This window comes from Ascidia mentula, chromosome 2 (assembly GCF_947561715.1).
Source record: "Ascidia mentula chromosome 2, kaAscMent1.1, whole genome shotgun sequence".
Taxonomy (NCBI): Eukaryota; Metazoa; Chordata; class Ascidiacea; order Phlebobranchia; family Ascidiidae; genus Ascidia; species Ascidia mentula.
In genome coordinates this window covers 10174531-10200699 of record NC_138567.1, presented here as the reverse complement: position 1 = coordinate 10200699, position 26169 = coordinate 10174531, and the positions used below count along the sequence as shown (strand labels likewise).

Here is a 26169-nt window from a genome sequence, read left to right as displayed (position 1 = left end):
ATGATTGTCAAAGGGATAAAGCGTTTGCCATGAAGCAAGTTTGCGCAAAATCAGATAAAACCTAGACGCCTAATCCGATACTTTAGCTAGTAAAGTCAGGTCACAGAGCCTTGATGAGCAGCATAAGCGCAGTCATATTACTATACTAATTTACTACTAATGATCGGGTCTTGTGCAAATTAACCAACAAACCTGACAAGGAAACGTGACTTCACCAACTTTTTGAAAAGAAAATAGATTCCCAACAATCGAAAAAGGGAAAATATCGTCACGTGGATTGGTAATACGCACAGGAAGAGCGGCCGTCCGGACTCCGGAGAGTATTTCGTGGAGAGAAACGCAACGAAAACTTGCGCGACTCGAACAGCGAGGGGCGCGCGCTCGCACTTCCAAGGGCCCGCGTCGTACCGCTCGGCCAGAAGACAATCGGTGCGACGCCGCAGCGGCACAAATAAACAATTGGTCTGGAGACAGTCGCCTGCCGGGAAGCGACGCGATTTGGACTGCAGTTCAGCCCGAGGAAGTTGCCCATAGAAGTGCTGTTTAGTTGTTCAGGATTACGACTTTTTTATCAGTATACTGGCTGTGGCATGCCTCTATGTCAGACGGAAGCCAGCATGACATGACGGTCGCACGGAGAAGTGGGAAGGGTTGCCGTAAAACGTACAAAAGACCTGGAAGAAATAGATGTTTTTTATGGAGGCAAAGAAGTGTCAAATGTTGCGGACAGTGTTAAAACAAGAGATAGGGTTGCGTTTGCCAGTACATTACTGAACTGCGTGATGGTTTTGGCAGGATTGAGGTGGTTACAAAGTATGCGATGTGCCTAGTTCACTGGTTACACATCGTTGTTTATTTTATAGGTATGTGGATATCTAAACTGTAACAAATGTGGTTGCCGAAACGAGTACGTAGACAAAAGTAGGCGGCAAGATTTCTGTGATATTTTATTGACACCTGACAAGCTGTAAAAGGTTGAGTGGTTTAGACCCCGAAGATCGAACGTCGCAATGGATTTTTTTCTCCGTGCTTTTATCGCGTTCTATTGCATGTGGCAAACGACGCACGTGCTCGGAACACCTGGTCAAAACACCGGCAAAGTGATTGTCCTCGGTCAATGCCCGCAAGGTAAGTGTGTGTCTGTAATAAACAACTGACAGTCGGCGACGAACAAATGATAAACTAATCGATTGCTTCCCCACGGCGACCACAATCGGCGATAACATTTTATCGCGAACATCGTTTATCTTTGGACTGGGGGAACACTGGTTCAACGTACTGAGGCTATAATCTAAGTCAACACTATATATAACTCATATTATATGTGTTACTACATGTTTTCAGTTTGTTTCCACCATGGCGTAGATAACAATTTTTTTGCAAAGCTTGGCGTTCTTTGCAACCAAAAAAGGGACAAAAAGTGCCCAAAATTATCAGCATTACGTCACGATAAGTTCCAACGCGCGTTGCTTTTGAACGACTTGACGGTTGTCAGTTAAAGTGCCCATTTGCACAACACTTGACGAATTTTTGTACTGAATAGCATGCACCTGCGCGACCGACCGCAAGAAGATGGTAAAAGTGGATTGCTCTGACAAGAACCTCAGTCAACTGCCGAGTGAGGCTCCTACCATGACAAAGACACTGTAAGTTTTTCAAGTTATTTTGTATTCATCAGTCAGATGTCAAGTATCGCCCGTGGTTTGCACGCTATATAAAAAGCGTTTGTGGGTGTTGTGGACTTTACTGGCGTCAAATACGAATAAGAACGACTGCTCGTGACGTTGTCATGTCTAAAACCGCGGAGGGCACAGTGTTTTTGATCGACGCGGGTTTTTTCGCACGCGGAGACTGCCAGGCCTTTTGAAGGCTGTTACGGGGTCACAGTTCTGATCTCGGTGGGTCAAGGGTGCACCATTCCGGGCAATTGTTTTGCGTGAAATGCGAGCGACGAGGCATTCGCAAAACTCTTTGCCAGCTGGCGGCTCTGGGGTCTTTGCATCTGTCCACGCCGGGGCAGATTTTAGCAATAAATAAAGGCTTGAATGCTCTTATGGAGCTTTTCTGCTCGCTTTGCAGTCGTTGAATTTGTAAATACGTTGCCAAACGAAATAAACCTCTCAATCGTTTCTATATCCGGCTTATATGACTGAATCCCGTGTAGTTATAATTGACACCAAGCAGTGCACATTATACATTTCCCATCCATATTTAATTTAATCGCAAATCCTTATTCCGCCTTAACACGTTGGTCTGTAATTGCAAAAATCGCTTTATTTGTGTTAATAATGAGTGGCCCGATACCGAATGAGCCCGATGTTGTTCTGGCCTCGTCAACAGGGTCTTAAGGGCACGCCTGCGTTCGATAAAAATGACAGGGTGAAGATTGATGCCGAGGACCTGGATTTCCGCACGGGTTCTGCGAGTTATCCATCACTTTCATCCCGCAACCACTTTATTTGAGCCCGACGAAATATCGGCTTTACAGAAACGGCCGTCGACACTTGGAGAGTGAAGTAGGGTAACAAACATGAATAAAATACGTGTATTCGCAAGAAAAAAATCACTAAACAAGTTTTGTAATTATCCATTATTTTAGCATCAACGATATATAGAAGAAAGCTTGGCGATATATGAAAGAAAGCTGTCGAATAAAGCTTGGTCTCCTTTCTCCACGCCTAACTGCCTACATATTGTCGTAATGGTCCCGAAAATTTTGGTAAATCATAACAAGATTTGCAATTTCCGCCCTGTTGCACTTTTACATAAATGTGATATGCCTTATATTAAATACGGACTTATTCCAAACTCTGTGGCTGGGGGTCGTGAGAAATATGCAACATTTACGTTGTCCGGCAGTCCATAGAAACTGTATTAGGGAAAAGCGTTCGAACCGACACTGGGGTAAGGCTTAGCATGCTCATATCATCCAGAATTGCTGGTTACGTATTTCCTTTCATGTTTGGCTGGATCAAAGAAGGGCGTGAAATCGTAATTCTCCGGGGAGTATATATTTAGGTGTCAATCGCCCTTAGCTTCTACAGAAATTGAAGTCTGTTTTGTAAGAAACTTTTCAGGCACTTCAGAAAAACGCATTTGAAAAAAATATTTCAACTTGTTACACCTTGCTGTTTTGGAGCTAATTCAAATAGAGTACCTGAATTTACGAGGTTTTTGATGTGTTTTAAGGGAACTATTGAGTGGGAACAAAATTGACTTAGCTCTAAAAGTAAATTTTAAGCCTTTTATTGTCTTTTGTCCTTAAAGTCTTGGAAAAACAACTGGTCGCAATTAATCACGCAATACATGGGGGACATGAAGGTTGGCGCTTAGCAATCATGCTCATGGAGCCAAAGCGCAACGAGTTAATGTAACGTACCAGAACAAACACAATTGTTCAATTTTGACTGACAAAACCATTGGTGTTGTAAGTGTTTTAGGGTACAGGCGTAGCGTATGCTTTTCGGTATTTGTTTTCTTTCCAACCTCAAGGCCCATTTTGCTTCGCGTTGCCAGGTACTTGACGTAGCGATGAAGGCTCGAAGTTGATCAAGGTTATTGTCGCGATCTCGGGTTACTTGGTGCATTAGATACCTGGCCGATTCTCCTAACGTCAATTTGGCTTCAAATACTTCAGGGTCGTATTCCACGAAGATTCGTCCATTAGCAAACGCTCCCTGTGGATATAGTTTGCAATATAGCCGATTGTAAGTAGGCTAATGGACGTTAGGGCGGACATTGAACTGTTGCATCTCGACTGACGACAACAGAACACAATCACTTGTTACTTTTAATAGACCACGATCAACTGGGCTTCTGGTAGGCGCTAAACTTTGCCAGAATATCGGTGCTCGAGAACCAATGTTGAAACCAAATATTCGGTGTGTTTACACGTGGAACACTCCTTGAGCAATTTCAGCCGATGCCATACCGTGGTGGAATGGGTATCATGTTCCAGCCTGCACTGTGAAGGTCTCGTTTTTGTTGCCGCGCCTGGGGATCCTCTGGATTAGGGTTAATTGTGGGTGGCCGGTCGTTTTGGGAGGAAATGGCGAAAGACAGCGGTGCTTTGTTACACACGCCAAGTCGCGATAACGTGATTAGGCGCCACTAAAACCTGCGGGGTTTTGGTAATCCCTGGTAGTTGGTGATTGGCACAACGAAGGAACAGCAAATGTAATCGTTTGTTATCGAAAGTCGGTTTACACGGGATTGCGGCCACAGCTATGGGATCGTTGACGCAACATCGGATTGTACCAATCACAGATTTATACAATGCCCACTCCCAGTCCAACCAGATGTTAAGAAAATACCATTAGGAAGAATGCAGCAATAAGCATTCACAACACATGGATTATTCGCGCTAATATGCAAAAACACTAATATGCAAAACGTTGTTTCACAAATCAATAATCCCATTTTTCATGAAGATTTATCGTGGCGGTTGGTCCTGGCAAGGTACAGAATTTCTAAGGTCAGCCGAACACAAATGAATTCCTCCGTGTTTCCGTTGTGGCGTTCTGCGGGCGCAAGGATTGATAACGTTCGCGTGTGGTCTTTCTGTGGTGTGTGACAAATTGTTTCCGAACTTACAAACATCGCATCAACCCAGGAAATTCGGTGGGTATCCAATTCAAAAGGAAACCTTCGAAAACTAGTGTCGGCGGTTACTTGCGAAATAACACCACCAACTGCCATTTTGACATCAAAAAAACATTTTTGTCTACATTTTTATCTGAAGGCAAGGTATGTCGGGCGGTTGTGCCAATTATAACCCTTACCTTATGCTTGGAGCTTAGTCACCAATAGCAAGCATCAATTTTCAATTAGAAAATTCGCCTCTTTTGATGATGAATAGTGTTTAGATATGCGGCCAGGGGAATTAAGGTACGGCCTTTGGCCGACTCTGGTTTCATAACTGGTCGAAATCTTTGAACTTCTGAGCGCTGTAATGACAGCCGCTCCTCTGGTCCGTCACGTGACTCCAAAACCGTAACGATATTGCGGGAAGAGCGTGGGCAAGGAAAACGATACACGGAGATATCGCACAGATCCAGCACCGTACTCTCCCATATTACACACGGCAATGGCGTCGTGGTCCCCTGGGACTAAGCGCGATCAGTTCTGCTTCTTAAAGTCCCAACAACTGCTGCGACATTATTTAATTACCAACTTACTACTGCGTGGCGCCGCTTTAAGACCTTCTGCGCTGTAGGCAGCCTGCGCCAAGAACGGCAATCACCTTGATGCCTTGCTGCAACCGACCTCAATTCGCATATTTCGGCTGCAATGCCTGCAAGCAATTGTATCGTGGAGGTCTTCATGCTAGCAAGGATAATGACAGTAACCGCGTACGTATGTACGTGTGGCATCTGGGGGGCACACGTCATTCGGTTTGACAAATTGCGCCAGAATCACTTGCCATTTGCTCGCAAAAGTTAAGTCACTGTGCCTAATCGAAGTTGGGATCGCCTTGACAAACAGTAAGCCTCTCTCGACCAGGGAAAATGGACGCATATGCGCGAATTACAGCGCACATCAAAGTCACTGGTGCCATTCTCATCAATCCAAATCCAAAATGGGCGCGTTGCGGTAATACAGAAATGTAACCTTTAAAAATCGCGTTAAAATTCACTTATCTTGTATCGGTGTGAGACGGTGGGTGTTGAGCCAGTTCAACATTCCAAGCAGTTCGAAGACTACACATGCTTAAACTTCATCGTGAGTTTCTGCGGAAACGAAATCGGAAATTAACGCGTAGTGCAGCCGTAGTTAAGAAACATCACAAATTCCATTGTGCGTTACCAGCAGATTGGACCATGGTTTTAATGAAACTAATACACATTACGAAGTTATTAAACCCAATTTTTCGTCTTGCCCAAATTGAAAAAGGAATAAAAACTGCCAACAACCAAGGCTTGAACCTTCTCGAAGACTCATGCCCTTGAAGCTACGATCGCCTTGCCTCGCTCCGGTGAAAACCACGGCGCCAGAATCCACGGCGCATCACCGCACGGAAAGTAATTATCAATCAAGCGGCATTGAGCGTTGCAGCGAATAGAAAATATTTCATTAGTTACGAACACTGCTCGAAACGAAGCTGGTTTGGTTCGTTTGCCGTCATGTGTGACCCGGGCCATGGGACGCAATAACACTCCCATTCTACGTTATAAGCAAGTCGCATGAATCCAATATCGCGATGTTTAATTTTGTAACTCGAAGCGTGACGCGATGGATTCCATGTCCTTTACTTGCTGAGTTTGGGTGTTGTAAAACTTTCGGCACACTGCGTTAAGTGGCACGGGCGACTGCGACGCTGTGGTATACACAGATCGCGCGAAGTTTCTGCCAATAAAAGCAGCTACTTCTCACATTTCTGTCGCCGTTTTCACGCGTTTATTGCGACCGGCGCCAGTCACCCGTGGTCCGTTTCAATAGTAAATGGATATGGACGAACAGGGTTTCTGGAGCAAAATTGTGTTGACTGGGGAAGGCCAAGGTCACGCCGAGGGCGTGTTGTTTTAACGGCGCGTAAAAGTGCCACCATCAGTATTATAAGTTAGCTGTGATGAACCGCCGAACTCGAATTCAATATTATCCAACAACGAGCATATTTGTTTGTATTTGGTTCTTTGGCACAAGCCGGATTGGAATCGTTTTCTGCTGAAAAGTGCTGCAACTTTCATGTAACATGCAAACGAGCACAAAACATTTTCTCCGCAAAATCAAACTTTGATAAGCATGATTGGAAATTTTGGAAAATTCAAAATGTATTAACGGTTACACTGAAATAAACCCAAATGTTGGTCACAGTTCTTGGGTTGCCTTGTTTTCTGGCTTGGAAATGAACGACGTGGCGAGTTCTTTTCCAGGAGCGATAGCTCGGTGGGGGTCCAATGGTCCGAATCTGGTTCTCACGCACCGGTTCAATGGGTCCACTCTATCATCGGGCAAAGTAAGCCTGTTGTGAAGCCCCAGTCCAATATAGTTTTTATCGAAAATATTGACAAATTTAAGCTTGTGAAAATCTCTCAGGAAATTGTACAGAAATACAAACGTCGCGCACCAGTAACTTTGTGTTAAATCTAACTACTGTGTACAGATAGTAAGCTAACCCGTAATGTTGGCTTTGCGGGAAAAGTTTTTTACCGCAGTATTGGCAATGTATACATCACTACCGCATTCAAGCACAAAAATTATGAATGAACTTCTGAAATTTCGCTTGAGATATATACAAGGTGCGTCGCCAACACATACCTAAACAAACCAATCCAAATTAAACAAATTCTTCGGAAGTGTTTCACAAAAATTAAACCTTCGCGCGTCACGCGGTGTTACATTATTATACAGTGGGGCGCGGCGGGAGTCTGTAAACAGCTGCGTACAAGAGACCCTGACGAGGATTTTCCATTTAACCATTGGTGGACTGTTTGTCGTTACTCTCCAGGTCGTGATTTGCAAAGCGATCGCCTCTCTGTCGTCGAACTCGCAAATCCTTGTGACGTGTTTGTCGTTTCCGCCACTCATCGCTCACCGCTGCCGGTCGCGACGATTTACGACAAAAAGAAAAGCTGCGGGCATTTCCGCATCCACATGTTTACAAAGGGTTGTAACGACTTCCGCTGATTTGTCGTTTTGTCAAAAACTCATGGTGGCATTACTTGTCGATAATTTTCTAGGCATTTTCAAGTCTTATCCGTTTATTGTGAAAATGTCAATTGTTTGGACTTAAAAGCGATGGATTTTGGCTTTCGACTTATTTTCTTGTGGTTTAATTGTTTGTTTGTCTTTCTGATCGCGTAGTTCCCAACCAAATTTCGTTGAAAAGCTTTTCGTCGAAATCAAACCGATTCGCTCCATCAATCTTCTTTAAGGCCTGAACCGGGAAAGGGTCGCCCGGTAAGTCGGCATCTCATCTACTGGAGTCAGTCACTACTGACCAGCGACCAACGCATCACAACATTGCTAATCCGCTGGAAAAGCTACGAGATCCCACAGCGAGTGATGGCATCCGCATTGAAGTCGCGAACGTTTCGTGCGTTGTCTTCGGTCGATCAAACGCATTTGCCGACGCGATTGGCAATCTATAATTTGTTGTCATTCGCACTCCTGTAGACAACGGAGGCCCCAGGCAGGTGCATCCCGCATCGTACCTCAGTTTGGCGTCACCAACCCATCTACAACAACTTTGGGCGCGTTAAAAGCCCCCGTCGATGCCCCAGGAGAAAACACGGAGATCCCTGTCACAGTTTGTGTTTCACAGCAAGTTAGTTAATGTGCGTTTGGCGAGGGAATTTAAATGTAGCGTGAAACCTCTGTGTTATAATAACTTTTTGACGTCGCCAAATCAAAACAATGCCCCCCTTTATCAACATAAACTCGACCCGGTCGTATATTCTCCTAAATTACTCCACAAGAAAGGCCAGTTTTATCTGAAAGAGTTATGTTGTTCCACCTGTTTACGCATCCCATCACGAGTTGTTCATGGATCGTTGTAATTTGTCCACACATCCGACCAACAATGATGATAACGATCTTCGGTCAACCCTGCTCCATTTTATTGGAGGTTTAATCAAAACTTTCCCTCTCATCGTGATTTACCACAGTTTACGATAAAGTTTGTTCGACTTACAAACATTCCTTTTGTTTGTTTTTTTGGTTTGTAAGCCCTGGGAAGACCGGTAATGAATAACAATCAGTCATTCTTCCGCTCCAATTTTTGACTGGTAGTTGTTTATCTCTTCATTTCACACCCATGACATTCAACAGAAAACATAGTACGTTCGCTGACATTGCAACCTTGCCATGTGATTACATAGAACACTTCTGCGTTCCTTGAAAATTTTTGGTGAGTTACCCATCAACGCTAAACTGCAGACACCTGTCGAGCAAATGGCACTGCATCAAATAAATCGGGGTCACTTTCATTGACAGAACTCGTCAGACCAGCGACCCACTTGCTTGCCGCAATGCTTGATTGATTTACCACAATCGAGGACTTGTTGGACTCCGAGCATTCTACACATGCTTCTCTGTGGGTCTAGAGTATTTGCCAATTTCACTCGACTGAAAGACCTGTGGCAACTATTATCTGATGTTCGTGTGGGTATTAGAGTAAGGGGGCACATGCCTTGCGGTGCAACCAACATTGACTTCCCACTGTATCAATGCCTGCGCGTGTCTCTCCGCGCCCACAGAGTTCGCCTTTGAACTTCACTGGCGCGACTGCGGAGGTCCAGGTTCGACGGAGGCCGCAAGGATTTCGTCTCATCACGTCGGAATCAAGTTGCGCGAGGTGCGACGCAATTTGAGCCGCCACCGATCACGAACCTCCCTTTGTGCAGTCGCGCGAACGCGACACGGTCTGGTCGGCGCTAATCCGCGTAATCCAGAACTGTTTGACGATTGTTGATCGATGGCAGTACGTTCTTGGAGTCGTTAATCTCGTCCATTGACGATGTCCGCCTCCACATCCAATCCCTTGCTCATATCGACCCATATGTGCGTCTTCTCGGGCTTTTTTGTCCCATTTCATTTGCCAGGTCTCGCAGAGCAGAGGGTGTCGCGTGCGAAGTGGTTTTGTCGCGCGTCACAACAAACCGAGAAGTGCTCGGGGTTAAAACCTAAATTTAGATGCTGGGGCTGCATTTGTTGCAATTCCTATGGGTTGAAATCTTTACGGTTTACTTCTTCTTAGACAAGAACAAGCCGGGTAGCAAGCAATGACCCATGATGAGTAGATCGCAAATGGCGTGGCATCGAATTGACTAAACTCGAGTTCTTACTAACAAATGAGTTGCACATATTTTCCCTGTTCGTTCACCTTTAACAGTAACGCGAGCATGACGTAACTGGATATGGATAGTTGTGAAGTTTAATTTCCCGCGGCCTTATCACGCAAGATAAAACCGAACATTAAATTTACGACGGCTGCTGAATCTAGGATATCACAAGGAGAAAATAACGACTACTTTTTGTTACGTTTTGTCACTCCACTCTGCGTCGCCCAAACAAAATGTACATATTTTCAAGGTTTCGTGTTTTCGCACCTTCTGGATTTCCACCGTTGTATTTGTTTGCTCACGGCTGTCAGCTTGTGTTGTTACGGCAGTGCACGCATGCCTTTGAAGTTGAAAGCTTGAAAAGGCCATTGGAGCGCCCGAAGGTCAAATCTGTTGACATGACTGCGCTTATGTTGATACGCGTCTGTTTTAAGCGATAATCGCAAACCACTGGCGGCCTTCGGCGCAGGCTGGACGCGCTTCTGACAATTCGGTATTACGTAAAGAATGACTTATCATGCACGGGCCAACATACAGCAATTTAATTTTAATTCAGCCTGCGAGACAAAGAGCACCACTGACGCTATTGCAGATTGCTATTGATCCGTAAAACTTCGAAAAGCCTCGCACATAAGAAACATGAAGTCGAGCAGATTTGAAAAAATGTTTTAACTGCGAACAAGTTAATGTACGCTGCCATGAGTGTACATGTGCAATTCGATAATTTATTTGGTGTAAGCACATGTCCGAAACTTTAAGCAGCTTGCACAATAACCATTGTCTCCGTTTTTCAGAAACTTGGAGGTGAACGACATCAAAGAAATATCATCGCGAGCCTTCAAGGATTTCCATTTTCTGAAGACACTGTAAGTCCATCCCCGTCATTTTCCTTCTGTCTTAGCTTCGTTCGTGACGTTAAACGCTTATGGGATAAAAACCGAATAGAATTCCTAGGCTGCTGAGGTCATACGGTTTAGCGCAGTGATGACTTTTAAGATTGTGTGATTACTATCGTTGCAGCTATTGAAATCGTCTGCGCCTCTTCGAACAAGTAATTTGGCAAACATTCAGTCGTGAAACCACTTCTGTCCATTCAATCACAAACCTGCCAACGCCAATTACGTCGCGAAATTCTTTGCATTTCTCTTTAGTAGCCAATACAAAGTGTACTTAGTTCGTTACAGCGTTAAGGGGATGATGCTCAAATCGCTATCATGTGTCGCTGTTCTGGGATTTACCGCAGTAACTTCCGAATAAGCTGACCGTACGCATGAGAGAGCCAGTCCCGTCCATGGTAAAAGCACTAAGTGCCGCTTTGATGCGCATTTCCCCAAGGTTTCGTAGAGCTTTCATTAACGAGTAAAAGGAAAAATAAAGCGTAGAGTGGAAGCGACTCTCCCCGCCGTAGACGTCGAGTCGGGATGCGGGTTGGGCGTATTTTGATTGCTGCGTCTGCTCGTCACAAATAAACCGGCATATTAATTAAAGGCATGCGCCACGTCGCCAACTGGTCTTTAGGTATGCAGTTGGTATGAAAATAAGTCCGGTGGGTATTGGCGTAGAAAATTCGTAGAGCGCCTTGAAAGGGCAACACCCTGTCGCAAACAGTCGTACATACACGGAGTTTGCTTCTGCATGCGCATATATAGTTTGTGCATTTACAGTCGTTCTAAATATATCCACACAAACTTCCACATTTTTCATATGCGAGTCCGCCGGGAAAACGAATGCTCCCGCGGTTTATATATGCGGCCTATGCTGACTGACACGTGTTTCCTCGAACTGTTGGGAGAAGCAACGCGGACGACATTACGTCATTGAGAAAGACTTACAAGAAAATTGAGTTGGACAAAAACAATGTCGTGCGTATGTTGGCATATCGAACCTAAACAATCGCAGTTCCAGGCTTATATTCAACCCATACCAAAATCACTTGGCAAAATAACACAATATGGTTTTATATCTGTCGGCACGACTATGGCTTGGCCCACAGGTCAAAAGGGCTTACGTAAATGGAACAGCTGCTGGTGTTCTAATGGGTTTAGTAATTCAAACAGTTGAGGTGCAGAAAATGTACTAATTCTTGCCAGAGACGATAAGCGTAGTTCATTTGCAACAGACGCATTTCGACCACATGGAATTGGGTTTGGTTTGTCAGGCCAGCTTTGTATTTGTCTAGACACCGTTCAATTTATGAGTTGTTACGAACAATTTGCAAAGGAATGCCACATTCTTCGCATTTATAAGGTGCAAAAAGTACAGGTGTGTAACGTGACTCAATGCAGGCAAACGAGCGCGCTCCCAAAATATCGCGTCGATTTCTCATACAGGTTTGTAAACATGTAATACCCCGACGGCGACATTTTAGTGAGTCACAATCATCTATTTTATTCCTGTGCGACCGCCACTGGTTCGCATAGAATAAGCCAATAATTTGGGAAATCACTGGGGAACACTTTTAAATGTTGCGTGGATGACTTTTTGATCATGCCTCTCCCTAACCTGTTTAGTCGGATTGAGGCAGCAGTTTTCATAAAGTTCTATGTGACGATTAGGTAGCAGGGAATCGTTGTTACGGCGCCTGTTTCGCCTTCTGTAAACTTGGACCAGCGCGTAAACGGCTCAAGTGTGTTTACGCAGTCCTTGTGCGTCGTACCACGTTCGGGTAATGCACACAAATGTAGATACGGTGAGTGGTCTTTCGATGGCTCCAGCAAACAAACTTGTCTCATGCCAAGATATAGTTCGTCGTTTGTGGCGGTTTAAGGCCTCCCGCAAGCGTTTCAAGCATATCGACCTTACGGAAAACGTGCGTTTAGAGTAAAAATTAAATGCGGTCGAGCACAGGCATTAACGGCGCTTGGCTGAAATAAATTGTTTGCTGCATTAGTTCCGCATTTGGACTTTGATCCCAAAGTGTGTTTGTGTGTGCAAAGAGGTGCACAGTTAGGTTAATCCTTTCAATTAAAAAACTAGGTTTTGTCATAGATAGAATACAATATTCTGGTCAATAAAAAGGGCCCTCATTTTTAAACACTCCCTTTGGCATTGAAAAATCTTTTACTGCGCTCCAGGTTACATTCCCCACGAATTAGTATTTGTCTCCAGCAGTGCGCTAACGCAAATTTTCCGAATTTGCTCCAAAGCAAGCATGGAAACGCGCTCGTCACACGTCCGAGCATCGCTAGACAAACATTGGAATGACACAAATCCGATAGTTTGATTTCAGGACGACGTAAAATCGGCAAACACTGGCACACATAAGCGTGCGATATAGCGATATGTGCCACGTGACAAATTGCCAAAGCACAGCTTCGCACCTGGGTTCTGCTGTAAATATGGATTTATCGTCGGGCGCTGCAAGTGTTTCATTTAGATTATGTAAACATTTAACCGGAGCCTTATCTAAATTCGTTGACCTATTTGTTTAGTTCCAAGCTGTGCTTGTATGCCGTTTGTAATTTATGAACATCGTAAAGTAGTTCAAACTCGACTACGTAAACAGCTGTACGTCGATACTACACTTTCATTATTTATATCAACCACACTTTTTTGCCTGCAAAAAACAAACAGTCACATGATTACTGCTATAAATATAAATAAGGAAAAATATGCGTGTATTTTGGATTGTAAAAGAAGGTTCGAGACATCTTTGCAGTTTTCGCTGTTAATGGTGTTTCAATTCTTGCAGAACGCTCGGTGGAAATGGACTAACCAGACTGGACGTCAACGCTTTCCAGGGACTGAGGAAACTGGAAATACTGTGAGTACTTGCTACATCGTGAAGTGTTTTTCTAATTTAGACACTGTTTTCGACACTCAGTATCACATTGGTCATGGCGCTTGCCGTGTCAATTGTCCGCGTCGGCTGCAGGCGCCCCAACAGACCTTAAGGTTACCAACTCCCAGTTTTCTCGCGATTGATGCGGTTTCTCAAATTCGCTGGCGTATCTTGCTATAGGTTACAATTCGACGCTCCACGAAAAACTGTGGGCCAAAGATACAGTTTTGCGATCGTGCGTGAATGACCCATGCAGTATAAACCAAGGAAGTTCAGAGAAAGGAAATGGCAACGCCCTTGCACGACGCTCCCGCTGCTGTCGCTGGCATGTCTTTTCACACTTTCCGTCAGCCACTGCATTTCGAATTAGGCAACAGGCCGCAGCTATTAGGAGAATTGCTGCGAGCGCTGAATATATACGAGGTCGCATGGGACCGTTAAACCGGCATCCACTGCGTGGTCGCCTGCTTGCAGAGCTATATCGCTTCGTTGGCTGTTGTCCCAGTGCCGCCATCACGGTTTCCTAGCTCGTTAAGTGGCAGTAGTCACAGGCGGGGCAGAAACGCGTATGGTACAGGTAGAGTGGTGGGTACTGGAACGTTAATATATGACACACTTAAGTGCGTCCCAAGGGATGTTTGTGACGTTCAGAAACGCATATCCTTGTCCTGTGTCTTCTGAAAAACACCTTCCCAATAGCTCTATCTTTGGTTTTTGTTGGTCCTGGGACCTGGATGCTTGTTTGTGCACGATCCTCGATTTGTGATAGGTTGTTTTCAACTTACTATATGCCATGATTGGCTGGGCGCTACAACATATAATAAGCAAATATAACAAGCAAGAAGGCATGAGAAAACGGGTGGACAGCTAATTTTAGATTCAACCGCTTAAGATCGTGTATACCACTGGGTGGCAAACACTTTTAATACACCATCACCATAAACAGCCCTTGATCTGACGGTAAACTCATCCTTTGCTTGTGTACATACAAAGTTTCTGGGTATCGGATTCTGAGTCGGATTCTTGCTGCTAGGTGTTTATTGGGCAAACGTTTTGGAATCCATTGAACCTTTAAAATGCCTGCCAGAGCCAGCGACTTCTGTGTGTTGCGGCCATGTTAAGCCCTCGTTTATCAAGATTTTGTGGGACCGCATCAAAAGCGCTACAGGCTAACACGCTTAGAGGTTTAGCCTCCCAAGACGTTGATGATAACTAATCTACTCTCTGGTTCACGGGGTCACAACGCAAAGCGCAAGTTGTAGATAAACGTAAGTTTACTGCTTACACCATTCCTAATGTTCAACGAGAAATCTTGTGTACACAAACACCTGTCCAGCGCTTGGGCGCAATCAGAAAATAAATGAGGAGAACAGTCAGAAACCACCGCCGGTGATCGACCGTTGCCCCGTTATTCATAGTGGGAAACCGTACTGTTCTGGCCCCTCAGCTGGACAGTTGGTTAATTTGGGCCTCGCCATGTTGGAACAGCTGCTACTGGACTGCGTTGTTACTTTACTTAAGACGGTCCAACTTTATCTGGATTTAGTATGAGGCAATTGATAGTACAGCATGTAAGGATTGTGTTGTACAGATAAATATGGCGGTGATATCAACATCACAACATATGTAGACCGCTATTTTAAGGCATATGATACAGAGGATTGGTATCGTTTGATCAATTCTCATCACGATCGAAAAACGACATATCTCCATTACCAGGGATCGACTGAAAAAATCTGATTTTAAATACTTTCGGTATCATGTGTGAAACCATGGATATAAGCACGACACGAACCGTTTCTCTTTGTCCTATTTTAAACTGATATATTCCATCCTCGGTCTGTTTTTTTTTGTGTCATATGTCTGTCATAGACCCATTTTTTTAGAAATTTCACAAAAAATAAAAGCTGTTTCTAACACAATGTCCCAAAGGAAATTGACTGGTAGATTATTCGAGCGTCTTATCGCTAGGCGAAAATGCCCTTTGTGTTGCCCCGGACGGCGTTTAATTCTCTATGTCGTAAATGACCAAAATAAATTGAAAATGTCCTAAATTTTTGCTGACATTTCGGTCATTTGACAGAAATTTTTTAGTGAAAAAAAAAACCCAGCGCCTCGGTAATGGGCCAGAACGGTTCCAATAGAATGCTCATTTTAGGTGAATTGGATTTGAGAAACTTACGCTGAGTTAAGGAATTACGTAAACAGAACGTTTTAAGTCTAATGCAAATACAGTTACAATTCGCAACATCGTCGCCTTGTACAAATGTTGGGACGGTTTGCGAACTCAATCCCCGAAGAGAAGACGCAGTAAGATACAATACGGTTCCTGGGGTAAAAACGGGGCAGAGTTTGGGGCCGTAATAACTGACCCCTCGCGCGAAGGTAGACCCGGCAACGGTGCTGGTGTCATCTTTCAAAGCGACCAAGGAAGAGGACCTCACGCAGCGTCCTGACCATAGCGTCAGAAAACCTTGATTGACACCCGGACTTATGCCCGCGTTAATAAACTGTAAATGTTTATTTGATTTTGTTTTACCGAAACTGTCGAGTGGTTGCGACTGGCTTATCTTCATAGGTCAGGTGCGGTTAAACATCTCTTGCCGTCGTTTGAAAGAGGGATAATCGCCGCGCGTTCTTCGGCCCCCGGCGTGGCGAAGCGGTCTAGTGCAAATCAATGTTCGCATGATCTTGGTCGCTTCGAGTGGATCCATTGTAAACGCCGGAACCGTGACATTAATCAAGTATTGTGCGCGCGATATTTGCCGCGTTGTTTATCCCGCTAGTAAAAACACGAAGATCCCGCGTATGGCGCGCTTGCGGAACACGTGACGCGTATTTCTCCAACACAAGCGTGTTTTGTTGGCTGTTAGACTCCCCAGTATCTGGGACGCCATTTTTAATTGCATACACGCCTGTGTGTAGGAAACCCCATCCGACGTGTTACTCATTCCGCCAACGGTGATCACTGACCGTGAATTCCCGTTCCCCGTTTATTTCAATTGAATGTCGTGTCATGTTTATCGGGACACATGTCACCGCGCCCTGTGAGCATCGTTGCCCATCTATGCGGACAAATCCGTCATATCTGGGCGAGTCGACCGTGACGGAACTTCCTTTTGAGCTGACAAAACAAATATGGGCATTGTTTCTTAATGTCCTTTCCCTCACATGGGAAATTTCCAGCACATTTTGGCATTCTCAACTTGCCCAGCCCCCCCCCCGCAAACCTACCTCCATATACCGCGCGGCTTTCACGTGTGTGTAGATTAAAACAGCTAATATCCAGCAAGTCTAACTTCCCTTGTCGGTTTGATGAAGCGGCATCGCTGTTTGTATGCGCAATGCATCGGCCCGAAGCGCATGTTGTTTTAGAGTCTTTCCGAAACAATGCCCTGTTTTTTTAAGACGGCCAATCGATGGCGACCATATCGGCGCGGCGACAGGCCAGACCTATTCTCGATGAATAGTTGCAACCGCCACCTTTGCGTTCAGGTATTCGGTCTTTAATCTACAGCCATTCACACCCGCCGAATGCAATTTCGAGAGCTTTTGGAATCTAATAGTAGGATGCGGCCCTCGACTCGACATTTCGAAAGGTACTCCAAACCAAACAGGCAATTTTAAGCGTCAAATGCCAGAATATTACACTTTAATGCGGAGAGAAATTGCAAAATAAGCGACGCAACCGACAATGAAGGATGAGGCAAAATGGGAGACTAGCGCCATTTTATTTGGGACTCCGATGCGAAAAGTCTTATTGGTTATAAATTTAATAACAACTGTCAGGCAGTTTACGAACAATATTCTTTATAATTAATGACATGGCAAGCGCTGAGTTAAATTTTCATTGCAAAATTGCAGCAGATGGTAAACTGGTTTAGCTAATACCTGTGGTAATGATCTTTTCGTAGCAGTTTGATTGGGTTTTACATTTTTTGTAACATAGCCTTACATTTTGTCAAAAATGCATAGTAGGTTATATATAAAGTTATATTTCTTTTACAGGGAGATGCAGGACAACTACCTTTCTGATCTTCGCCCGCACCTTTTCAGCGGTGCAACCAATCTGAGGCAACTGTAAGTCTATATTTTGCATTTAAAATTATTTATTCGTAACGATTTGTCTAATGCAACAATTGGTATATTTTATTCAAATGTTTTCCACATGTGTACAAAATCTTCGCATTTTCTTGGTTTGTCATGCTGTTTTTTCACTGACAGCGTAAATTGTTTTGCTCCCTGGCATTTTAAGGTAACTCGGTGCCTCCGTTTATCAAAGGCATTCCTCCTCAGTGCCACTGGAGATGGGCCGGTATGACATTAATTGAATCACTCACATTCAAAGCAGCACTGAGCCTGGCCGAGTCGGTGTGCGCCACTCGCTGCAGTAATTAAGTTTGGCTAAATTGAGTTTTCGCCTGATGGCAATCCGCCCTTCGAATATATCTGCAACAATGGGCACAGGATTGCCGGTGACTGCACGGGGTCGTGGGGTTTAGATTGCCACCAGCGAGGCCGGTGTCAATTGTATCCGCCCCCTGGCGCAAACACCCAGATCGGATTTGTAGAGATTTTTCCACCAAGCCGGCGCGAAAACAACGAGTAGAAATTTAATTGCACGCCGCTCTCCGAGCATCGAAAACAGATGGCGCGGCTGCGTAGCTGCAAGGGAGTGGACTCAGATGAACGAGCTCATATCGGTTTCTACATAGGGCTAGGGGAAGAACGGGGACAGGCGCGTGGCCCCGGAAACATCAAAACCGCATTACCGAGTCCTCGTTTAAAAGCAAGTGATTTCCAAAAGCCAACTCTAACAATCTGGCAACTTGTTTGCAGGAAACTGAGTGGGAATTATATCGCCGACTTACCGCAGAGTGCGCTGTTCGGTTTGCACAACCTGCAGAAACTTCATCTGGACGACAACCGTATTGAACAAGTACCAGTCAGAGCTTTAACCGATTCACCCAACTTGGACTACCTGTAAGTTGTTTATACAGTTTTATTGTATTTTATATCGGACCATTGCTGTATTACACTTGTGCCTTTGATGCCATATAAAAGTGTGTTTTTTCTGAATCTTTGATGAAACACCTCCAAATAAAGTGTCGATACTAAAGGTTTATACAGAAAACATACTTAAAAATCCAATGATTCAGGGTAGAATGTCCCCTAAAATATGCGAGAGCCAAATGACATTTACGGTGTTGACGGGCCTAAGTTTACGACTTCTCGGCGGAATACCGGTGCCAGGCAGCCCACAGGGAATTTGTGTTTGCTCTCTTCTGTCGCCTTCTCAATGTTTACCTACTGCAACCGAGCTTGCTTGGGCGTGGGCCAAGCAGTAAATGTCCTGTTTTACGAGGAATTCAAAAAATTGATTTGCGCCTTTGCTGTAACTATAACGCAATTTTGTACTAGTGATGATCTTTTATTACAGTATGGTAAATGAGTCATGGTCTTGTCTTCGTCGGCAATAGTATGCACGATCCGATTGTACTCTCCTTATTTACTCCAGGGTCGTTTTTTGTACTTGATTGTACTCTAGGATTGATGCACAAGTCATTACGCAAAAAAAATAATTTATTCTTGCTCTTACAGGAACCTTGCTGTGAACCAGATTCAAGAGATACCCGACAACGCGTTTTCGAATCTCCCCAAACTGGAAGTTTTGTAAGTACTGGAAGATCACGAGAGAGCAGTAATTTAAATATAAGTGAGAAGCCAAACTTCAAAACTGCTAGAAGAAGTAGGTGCATTCATAACAGCCACGTTGGTAGCAACCGTGACATTTTAGCATTACCGGCCCTCGCTTGTTATTGCCGGAGCAAGCGTGGCGTCCAATAATAAGCGACACAGGGTAAAGGCAACACACAACTCGTGTTTGTCATTGCGCGCATATTTGAAGCGGGCAAATGGGCGCGTGCTAAATCCCGCCGAGCCTCCTCGTTGGTGGCCGCGCTGGCGTCACCCCACAGGTGTGGCCCATCGCATAATGCACAGACCCCAGTAAACTGACTCCTGTTTATGGCTGTTCGTAGATTGCTGCGAGAGAACAGAATTTCCATCGTCGGGATTGAAGGATTCGCAGGAACTCCCCTCTGCCGTGTGCTGTAAGTTCTGATTGACATTGTATGCTGTGTGTGTTTCATTTTTCTTGGCTGGTGTGTTGCCAGTCGCATTAAAAGTTAGAATCTAGTCGATTTCCAACAGCTGGTGGTTATTTGACAAGCGTCAAACACATTACCGTGAAAGACATGCAGCCCGGCCCAGGGTGGGGTGATTTGTTGGTGTGTTAATAGCTCCGATCTGAATTCCTATAACCCGATAACGCTTTCCCACAACTCGCCGAATAGTTCAACAACCTTGCTCACGTTTACAAACCATCACCGGATGAGTTGTGCGCGTGAAAAATGCACCATGACAACGCTTCTTTGTCTTTGTGGCGTTGTTTGTGTTGTTACTGCCCGCGTTTAGCTCGCTACACCTGCGCACGGTGTGGGATATCTGGCCGGGGATCCTGATTAGATTTGTGACCATTTACTTCAAGTCGAGCGTGAGAAAAAACAACGTCCATTACTACTGACCCGTAAGCGCTGATGATGCGCCAAGACACGTTATGCTGACTTGTCTACCTTGCGGCGTGGGCAAAATGCCCCTTGTGTGCGCGCATGGAAGGAAACGATTTTGCCGTCAACAATAAAAAACGCGATTGAACGTAACCGCAAATCACGTCTTTTTGTTGAACATTTAAAAACGAAAGAAATGTGGATTTATTGTTTCCCTGCTGTCTGTTTAAATTTGTCAAGCCTTGAAGTGACAGTTCCGCTCCCCCAGGGGTTCCAATGGCAATACATCAACACACGTCGATTCGAACCGATCGCGCATTTTGATTTGTTTAAGGCGTCGAAAAACCCAAACAAACAAAATCGATCGCCGTGACATTCCACGAACGGCCCGTTGGGAATTCCTTATCGTTTGATTTCACGCCCCGGCGCACCATTGTTATTGCGTCCGCCCGTTTCCCATGGCATTGCCCCTCCTGCACGACGGGGTTCCACTCACGGGGCACTTCGGGGGCTTAACAGCGCCCGCAGGTGTCCTGCCGCGCTTGTTAACCGCCCGGAATGAAAAACTCTGGATTAGACGATAATCCCGTTCAGGCGCTTTGGAATCCTCAGCCGGAATCAGGCGCCGCACGAATAACGTTTGTGAAAAGCAACAGAATGGCCACACCCCCATGCCCTCAGCAAAGGGCAGATTTTTAAACCAATCAGAGCCCAGCAATGTGCTTTGATCCAGAAAACGTTCAATTTGCCTGCTCTAAATGTTTAGTGGTAAACGAGCTTCAACCGTAATTGTGTTGGTTTTACAACACAGAAATGATAAAACGTGTGCAGCGTTGGTAAAATAGGTGCATTTTGAACTTTGTTTTATTCTTTTCTTTTTTGTTGACAGGAGCTTGGAGGACAACAGCCTCACAACTTTCCCAAAAAGCGTTTCCAATCTTACCTTGCTTGTTGACCTGTAAGTGTGCCGTGTTGCGTATTCCACTGTCCTACGTTTTAGTACACTTTACCACTGCAGTTATGTTCGACACACAACTATTCATATCGTATGTGATATTATGCAAGAAAAACAACAAATAACTTTTTCAGGAACCTCAGTGATAACAAAATACAATTCCTACCGGAGGGTGCATTCTCCAACCTGCATAAACTACAAATTCTGTGAGTACTTAATGTAGTTGTAAAACATCTTCGCTATCTAGTCAAACATTATTCTTTACTAACCCATGACATCTACAGGGAGCTACGCAACAACCCGCTACGTTCAGTCGGAATTTCGGCTTTCAAAAACCTACCTGTTCTGAATAAACTGTAAGTGGGACGAAACGTTTAGTTGTTTTGCGTTTTGTAATTTTGTGGATTTACGAAACACATAAAGCAGTTCTGAAAACCGTGCAAATTTAATTGATGTTCTGCTGATTGACAGATTTCGTTCCACAGCGACTGCTGCTCACATAGTTTATATCAAAAAAATGCCGTGTTTTTTACCATTGTGTGCCTGAATCGTGCTATCGAAGTACCCCGTGGATAGGAATGTGTATTGATTAGGTGACAAGCCAATAGCGTATACTTGCTGTCGTGTAATCGCCTCATTATCAGACCTGATATCAGTCCTACTTGAGGCGAACTGTCAGGCCACAGCTAGGCATGACTAATTATATGAGTCAACAGCGGTTGGTAAATGACGTATAAAAAGGTGTGACTTTGTATCGTTTACGTTGGCTAGTAGAAATGTATGACATTTTCGCAACCTGTATCCTAAATATGTCATGATTTTTCAGACTGATAGAACAACTGAGCGAGCAGAGGGAGTTTCCCGATTTTTCTGGATGCAACAAGCTTCAAGAATTGTAAGTTCCCAGTGTAGACAAATATGAAGACTCAATAACCAAGAAACAGCTTTAAATGCGTTGAAGTTTTGTATATATGCATGTGGTATATATGTTATCCACATATAATTATCGATCCGCTGTATCTAGGGCTCTGAGCGGAAGTCGAATCAGGACCCTTCCCCATGACCTCTGTCGCATGCTTCCCGACCTTCGCCTTCTTTCGGTAACAGACAACAAACTTTCGAATTTGAGTGGCATTGGAGATTGCTACCAACTACGCTATCTTGACGCGAGTCGTAACTACATGTCTCAGTTGACCTTTGAGGATGTGGGCAACCTCACCAACTTGGAGGAGTTGTAAGTGCAGAGCTTATACGTTTGCTTTGTGTAAAACACAACCAAGTATATCGCACGTCATCGGATTATAGTCTGGAAACGTTTCGCGTATGAACGCCATGATACGTTTTTGAAACCAAGCACAATTTGAACAAATCTATGTAGGACAAGTAACAACGACTATATTTGTTTGGATAACACCTCAATGTTGTTTTTGTGTTTTGCAGGGACGTAAGTCACAATTTCATCTCATCATTGGACGAAAACGTCTTCCACATGAACCCACTTAGAAAGTTGTAAGTAATAAGGCCCAACTCAAATAAACAATCAACGTTTTTGCTGTACCAATTTCTTCAACTTTTAGCAAACAAACGTAATTTACATGCAACATGGCAACAGTAAATAAGGGCAGTATAACGCACAAGTTATATGTTATTACAGAAATCTGGCGTACAACACTTTTACTTACTTGCCGGTGAAAGGTCTAAGTCAACTGACTCACCTGAATTTAACGGGAGTTAACAACATGCTCTTTTTGCCACCGGTTCAAATCCTAAACAAGCTGCAATTCCTCAACGCGGCCTTTTCCTATCACTGTTGTCAAGTCCGTGCCGAGGTACTCACGCGTAATGACATTGCAAACCGATTCCTAAAATAAAAACGTACCTTTGTTTTCAGTGGCAAACGGCACACCAGGATAAGTCGATTGAAAGGGGAAAACACCCAACACAATGCTTTCCAGAACCTGGACCTCTAACGCCTTGCACCAATCTTCTGCCTTCCGTTTTGGCGCGCGCGGTCCTTTGGCTTGCCCTGGTCGTTTCCTTTATACTCAACCTAACTATCGTCTTCTCGAGCACCATCCGAAGATGTGTCAGCAGTTTCAGACAAGCGGAATTCCGTCGCAAGATTGCTGAAAGGTCCGACCACGAACGAGAATCCTTGGAAAACGCAAACCACGCTAGATTGCTCGCGGAGAATAATTCGGGACCGATGGAAGCCTTTGAGGTTGCGCTTTGCCACCTTGCTCTTGCAGACATAATTGCAACAGGTTATATAGCTGTTATTGTGAGCTACGACACCATAAAACGTAACGAATTCGCCGAGTTCGGAGCTTGGTGGCAACAGTCTGTGCCGTGCCGGGCAGCTGGTTTTTTTCTTGTGATGGGAGTACAGCTGGCCTTTTTCACTGTATTAATCGCTGCTGTCGAGCGATATCTGTCGACCATGTTCCCGTTGAAACCAGAAAAGCACATGGGCAAAGCAGTTATCGCGCTAGCATTGAGCGCCGCCTGGGTGATTTCCGTAGCAACCGCCGTAGTTACACTGTACAGCGGCGCCAAATGGTATGAAGGCACGGCGGACAACCCTCTACCGCCCTTTAACGGTGCAACATGCCTTCCGTGGTCGACCGACTTTCCATATGTGGCGGTGCTGATCGGCGTGCACTTTCTTTTTTGTTTAGTGGTTGTCGTTCTGTGCCTGCTTATGTTCTGTGCGCGCCAAAAGCGATCGTGGCTCAGCCCACAGAAAAACACGCGCACACAAATTGCGCTCATTGTCGCCTGCAACGTTGTTCTTATCTTGCCTCTTGCGATCGTCGGGCTCCTGACTTCAGCCATTGCCACGTACCCGTCAGTAACCGAGCCGTACATCGCTGCATGGAGACTGGGGGACTTTGATGTTTCAGAATACGTCAACCAAGTATTAAACGTCGATCTTCTGTTAATGCTCGTGCTGCTGCTTATCTGCCTACGGCTGCTTCTCAACCCTATCCTTTACGTTGCATTCAGTAAAGGATTTCGGCGGGACGCTAGCGCGATCGCAAAAAAGTTGTTTTGTGCCGATAGTACAGACAGGGTTAACGAGAACGCCGAAGTCCACAACAGCGCACATGACCCTGATGAGGATTTTACTTTTCAATGTGGAACTTCCGCGCAAACAGCACTAGTAAAAGGCAGTCGAACCGACGAGAAACTTCTGGAGGCACCAGCGAATAATCGCGAAAACTTTGAAAGTGAAATTCCCTTCGAACATCAGCTTCGCGACGAGCAGCACCTTCATATGTTACAAGGATCTGTTCCACATGAAAGCAACAACGTTCATAAGGCAGTCGTGTATCCGCAGCTTTCAGATGATGAGGATGACGACGATGGAGGGTGGTATCGTAACTGTCCGGTCTATCGGTACGGTGAAGAACCGAACACGCAAGCCGGCGGTTTTCACGTTGGAAATCATACCGCTATTCCTCTGCGAAAAATTCACCCAAAATCTCTTTCAGCGCAAACACGCCCGAGTAATTTTCCTTTGGATGACACACCCGGTTGTTCCACTTCTCGCCGGAACAATAACAGTCTGCGCATCGATATTTCGAAGGAGAGACTGCCTCCTTTGGCGTGGCAACAGTTGGGAGAAAACGGACAGCCGCAGATGTGTATTGGCACCAACAAGCTTTCACATTCTTGCGAATCGTCGACGTCCAAGGACTCGGGAATTCAATCGGAGCCAGATTTTTTCGCACAGTGCGCTTGTTCCACCGGGTCAAACAGCTTGGCAAGATCAAGTCAAACGTCAGATCTTTCCACGCCGCGATTATATGATACTTTGCAGTCTGTTCCTATCGACGGGCAGAAATCGTACAAGAGCGCGCCAACTCATTACAGCGAACCATTTGTTTCGAATCACCAAGCAAATACATCTCAGCAAAAATCATTCGACAGAAATCAGAAGAGAGCAGAAACAGTGCTGTAGTGGCGCCACACGAATCACATTTTCTTTACTTACCGGTGCGATTTATACCTCTTGCCTTTCTGTTTGCCTGCTGCATCATTCTGACGTTCTCGAAGTCGTATTTAAAGCATGTGCGTTTTTATCTTTTTCACCTGAATATCATTTTATTTATATTTTTGCCTTTTTCGATGAGCTTTGTCCCGTATTTATGTCATTGCTTGTTGCTGCTATTCGATATTTTCAACGATTTTAATTTTTTTGTCGATTGGTGCTCCACCGGCACAAAAGCGGTATGATAAAAGTTTATTATGTGCTAGCGCTGGTGTAAAAAAAAGGTGTAAAACCGGTTGGTGTATTTATCAATTGTTAGATAAGTATGCATACTTGAGTTCTGGCAGTTGTCACACCAAAGCTAAATTGTGGTCGTATTACCTACCGTTGACCCAAAAGTCTCTTTGGCAAATAACATACATAAATTAACGAAGATCTTGGTTGTGTTTCAAACTTTTACAAAAATCAATCTTTATCTAGAAAATATACTGTTTGTTTTTTTCGGTGCTAAGTTGACATTGGGACTCAGTTGACCTTGGGCCCACTTTCAATGAAATGTTTGTTTTCAAGAAAACGTACTGTACTGAGATTTGTGCCGTTCGAATAAAATCATTTCAACATTTCACGTCTGGTCATTTGATTGTCATTTCAAAAAGAAGCTATTTAAATAACACAACAAAACTCGCATTAAGATGTTACTAACTGTAGAAATGCGTGTGACGAGGAAGCTTTGTTACAAACAGAATGGAAAAACTTTTTACCAATTTCTTTATTAGACCTATATTGGTATTAAATTGGAGAAATCAAGACCATCTGCTGTAATGCATCTAGCGACTGTTCCGCTTGTTTCCCAATGACCGCTGATCGGTGTTGTGACTTACATAGGGACCTAATATTGTTCAAAGTTTGGCAGCATTGGTCAAGCGCCCGACCCATATACCAAGAAAAAAACCTGATCGGGATTCGTGCCCAGGATATCCTGAGTTCAAATCCCGGTGCGGTCAAAAAAAAAAAAAAAAAAAAAAAAAAAAAAAAAAAAAAAAAAAAAAAAAAAAAAAAAAAATTGCTCCAGGATGAGACTGTACAAA

General features: G+C 44.5%; 1 protein-coding gene across 1 annotated transcript; it reads left to right on the top strand.

Annotated features, from left to right (window-relative positions):
- The first annotated feature begins 867 nt into the window (after positions 1-867).
- LOC145888790 (uncharacterized) lies at positions 868-25686 on the top strand. Its single transcript, XM_082979646.1, has 16 exons — positions 868-1128; positions 1544-1646; positions 10577-10648; positions 13474-13545; positions 17572-17643; positions 18403-18546; positions 19165-19236; positions 19605-19676; positions 21022-21090; positions 21222-21293; positions 21372-21443; positions 21914-21982; positions 22112-22321; positions 22528-22596; positions 22742-22916; positions 22979-25686. The coding sequence occupies exons 1-16, from the start codon at positions 1011-1013 to the stop codon at positions 25049-25051; spliced, it is 3534 nt and encodes a 1177-aa protein (XP_082835772.1). The 5' UTR covers positions 868-1010; the 3' UTR covers positions 25052-25686.
- The last annotated feature ends 483 nt before the right edge of the window (positions 25687-26169 follow it).

What these genes read in the sequence shown, in the direction of transcription:
- LOC145888790 (XM_082979646.1), top strand. Translation starts at nt 1,011, where the DNA reads ATGGATTTTTTTCTCCGTGCTTTTATCGCGTTCTATTGCATGTGGCAA. An exon ending in CCTCGGTCAATGCCCGCAAG is followed by an intron (nt 1,129 to 1,543) that starts GTAAGTGTGTGT and finishes TGTACTGAATAG; the next exon opens with CATGCACCTGCGCGACCGAC. An exon ending in ATGAACCCACTTAGAAAGTT is followed by an intron (nt 22,597 to 22,741) that starts GTAAGTAATAAG and finishes ATGTTATTACAG; the next exon opens with AAATCTGGCGTACAACACTT.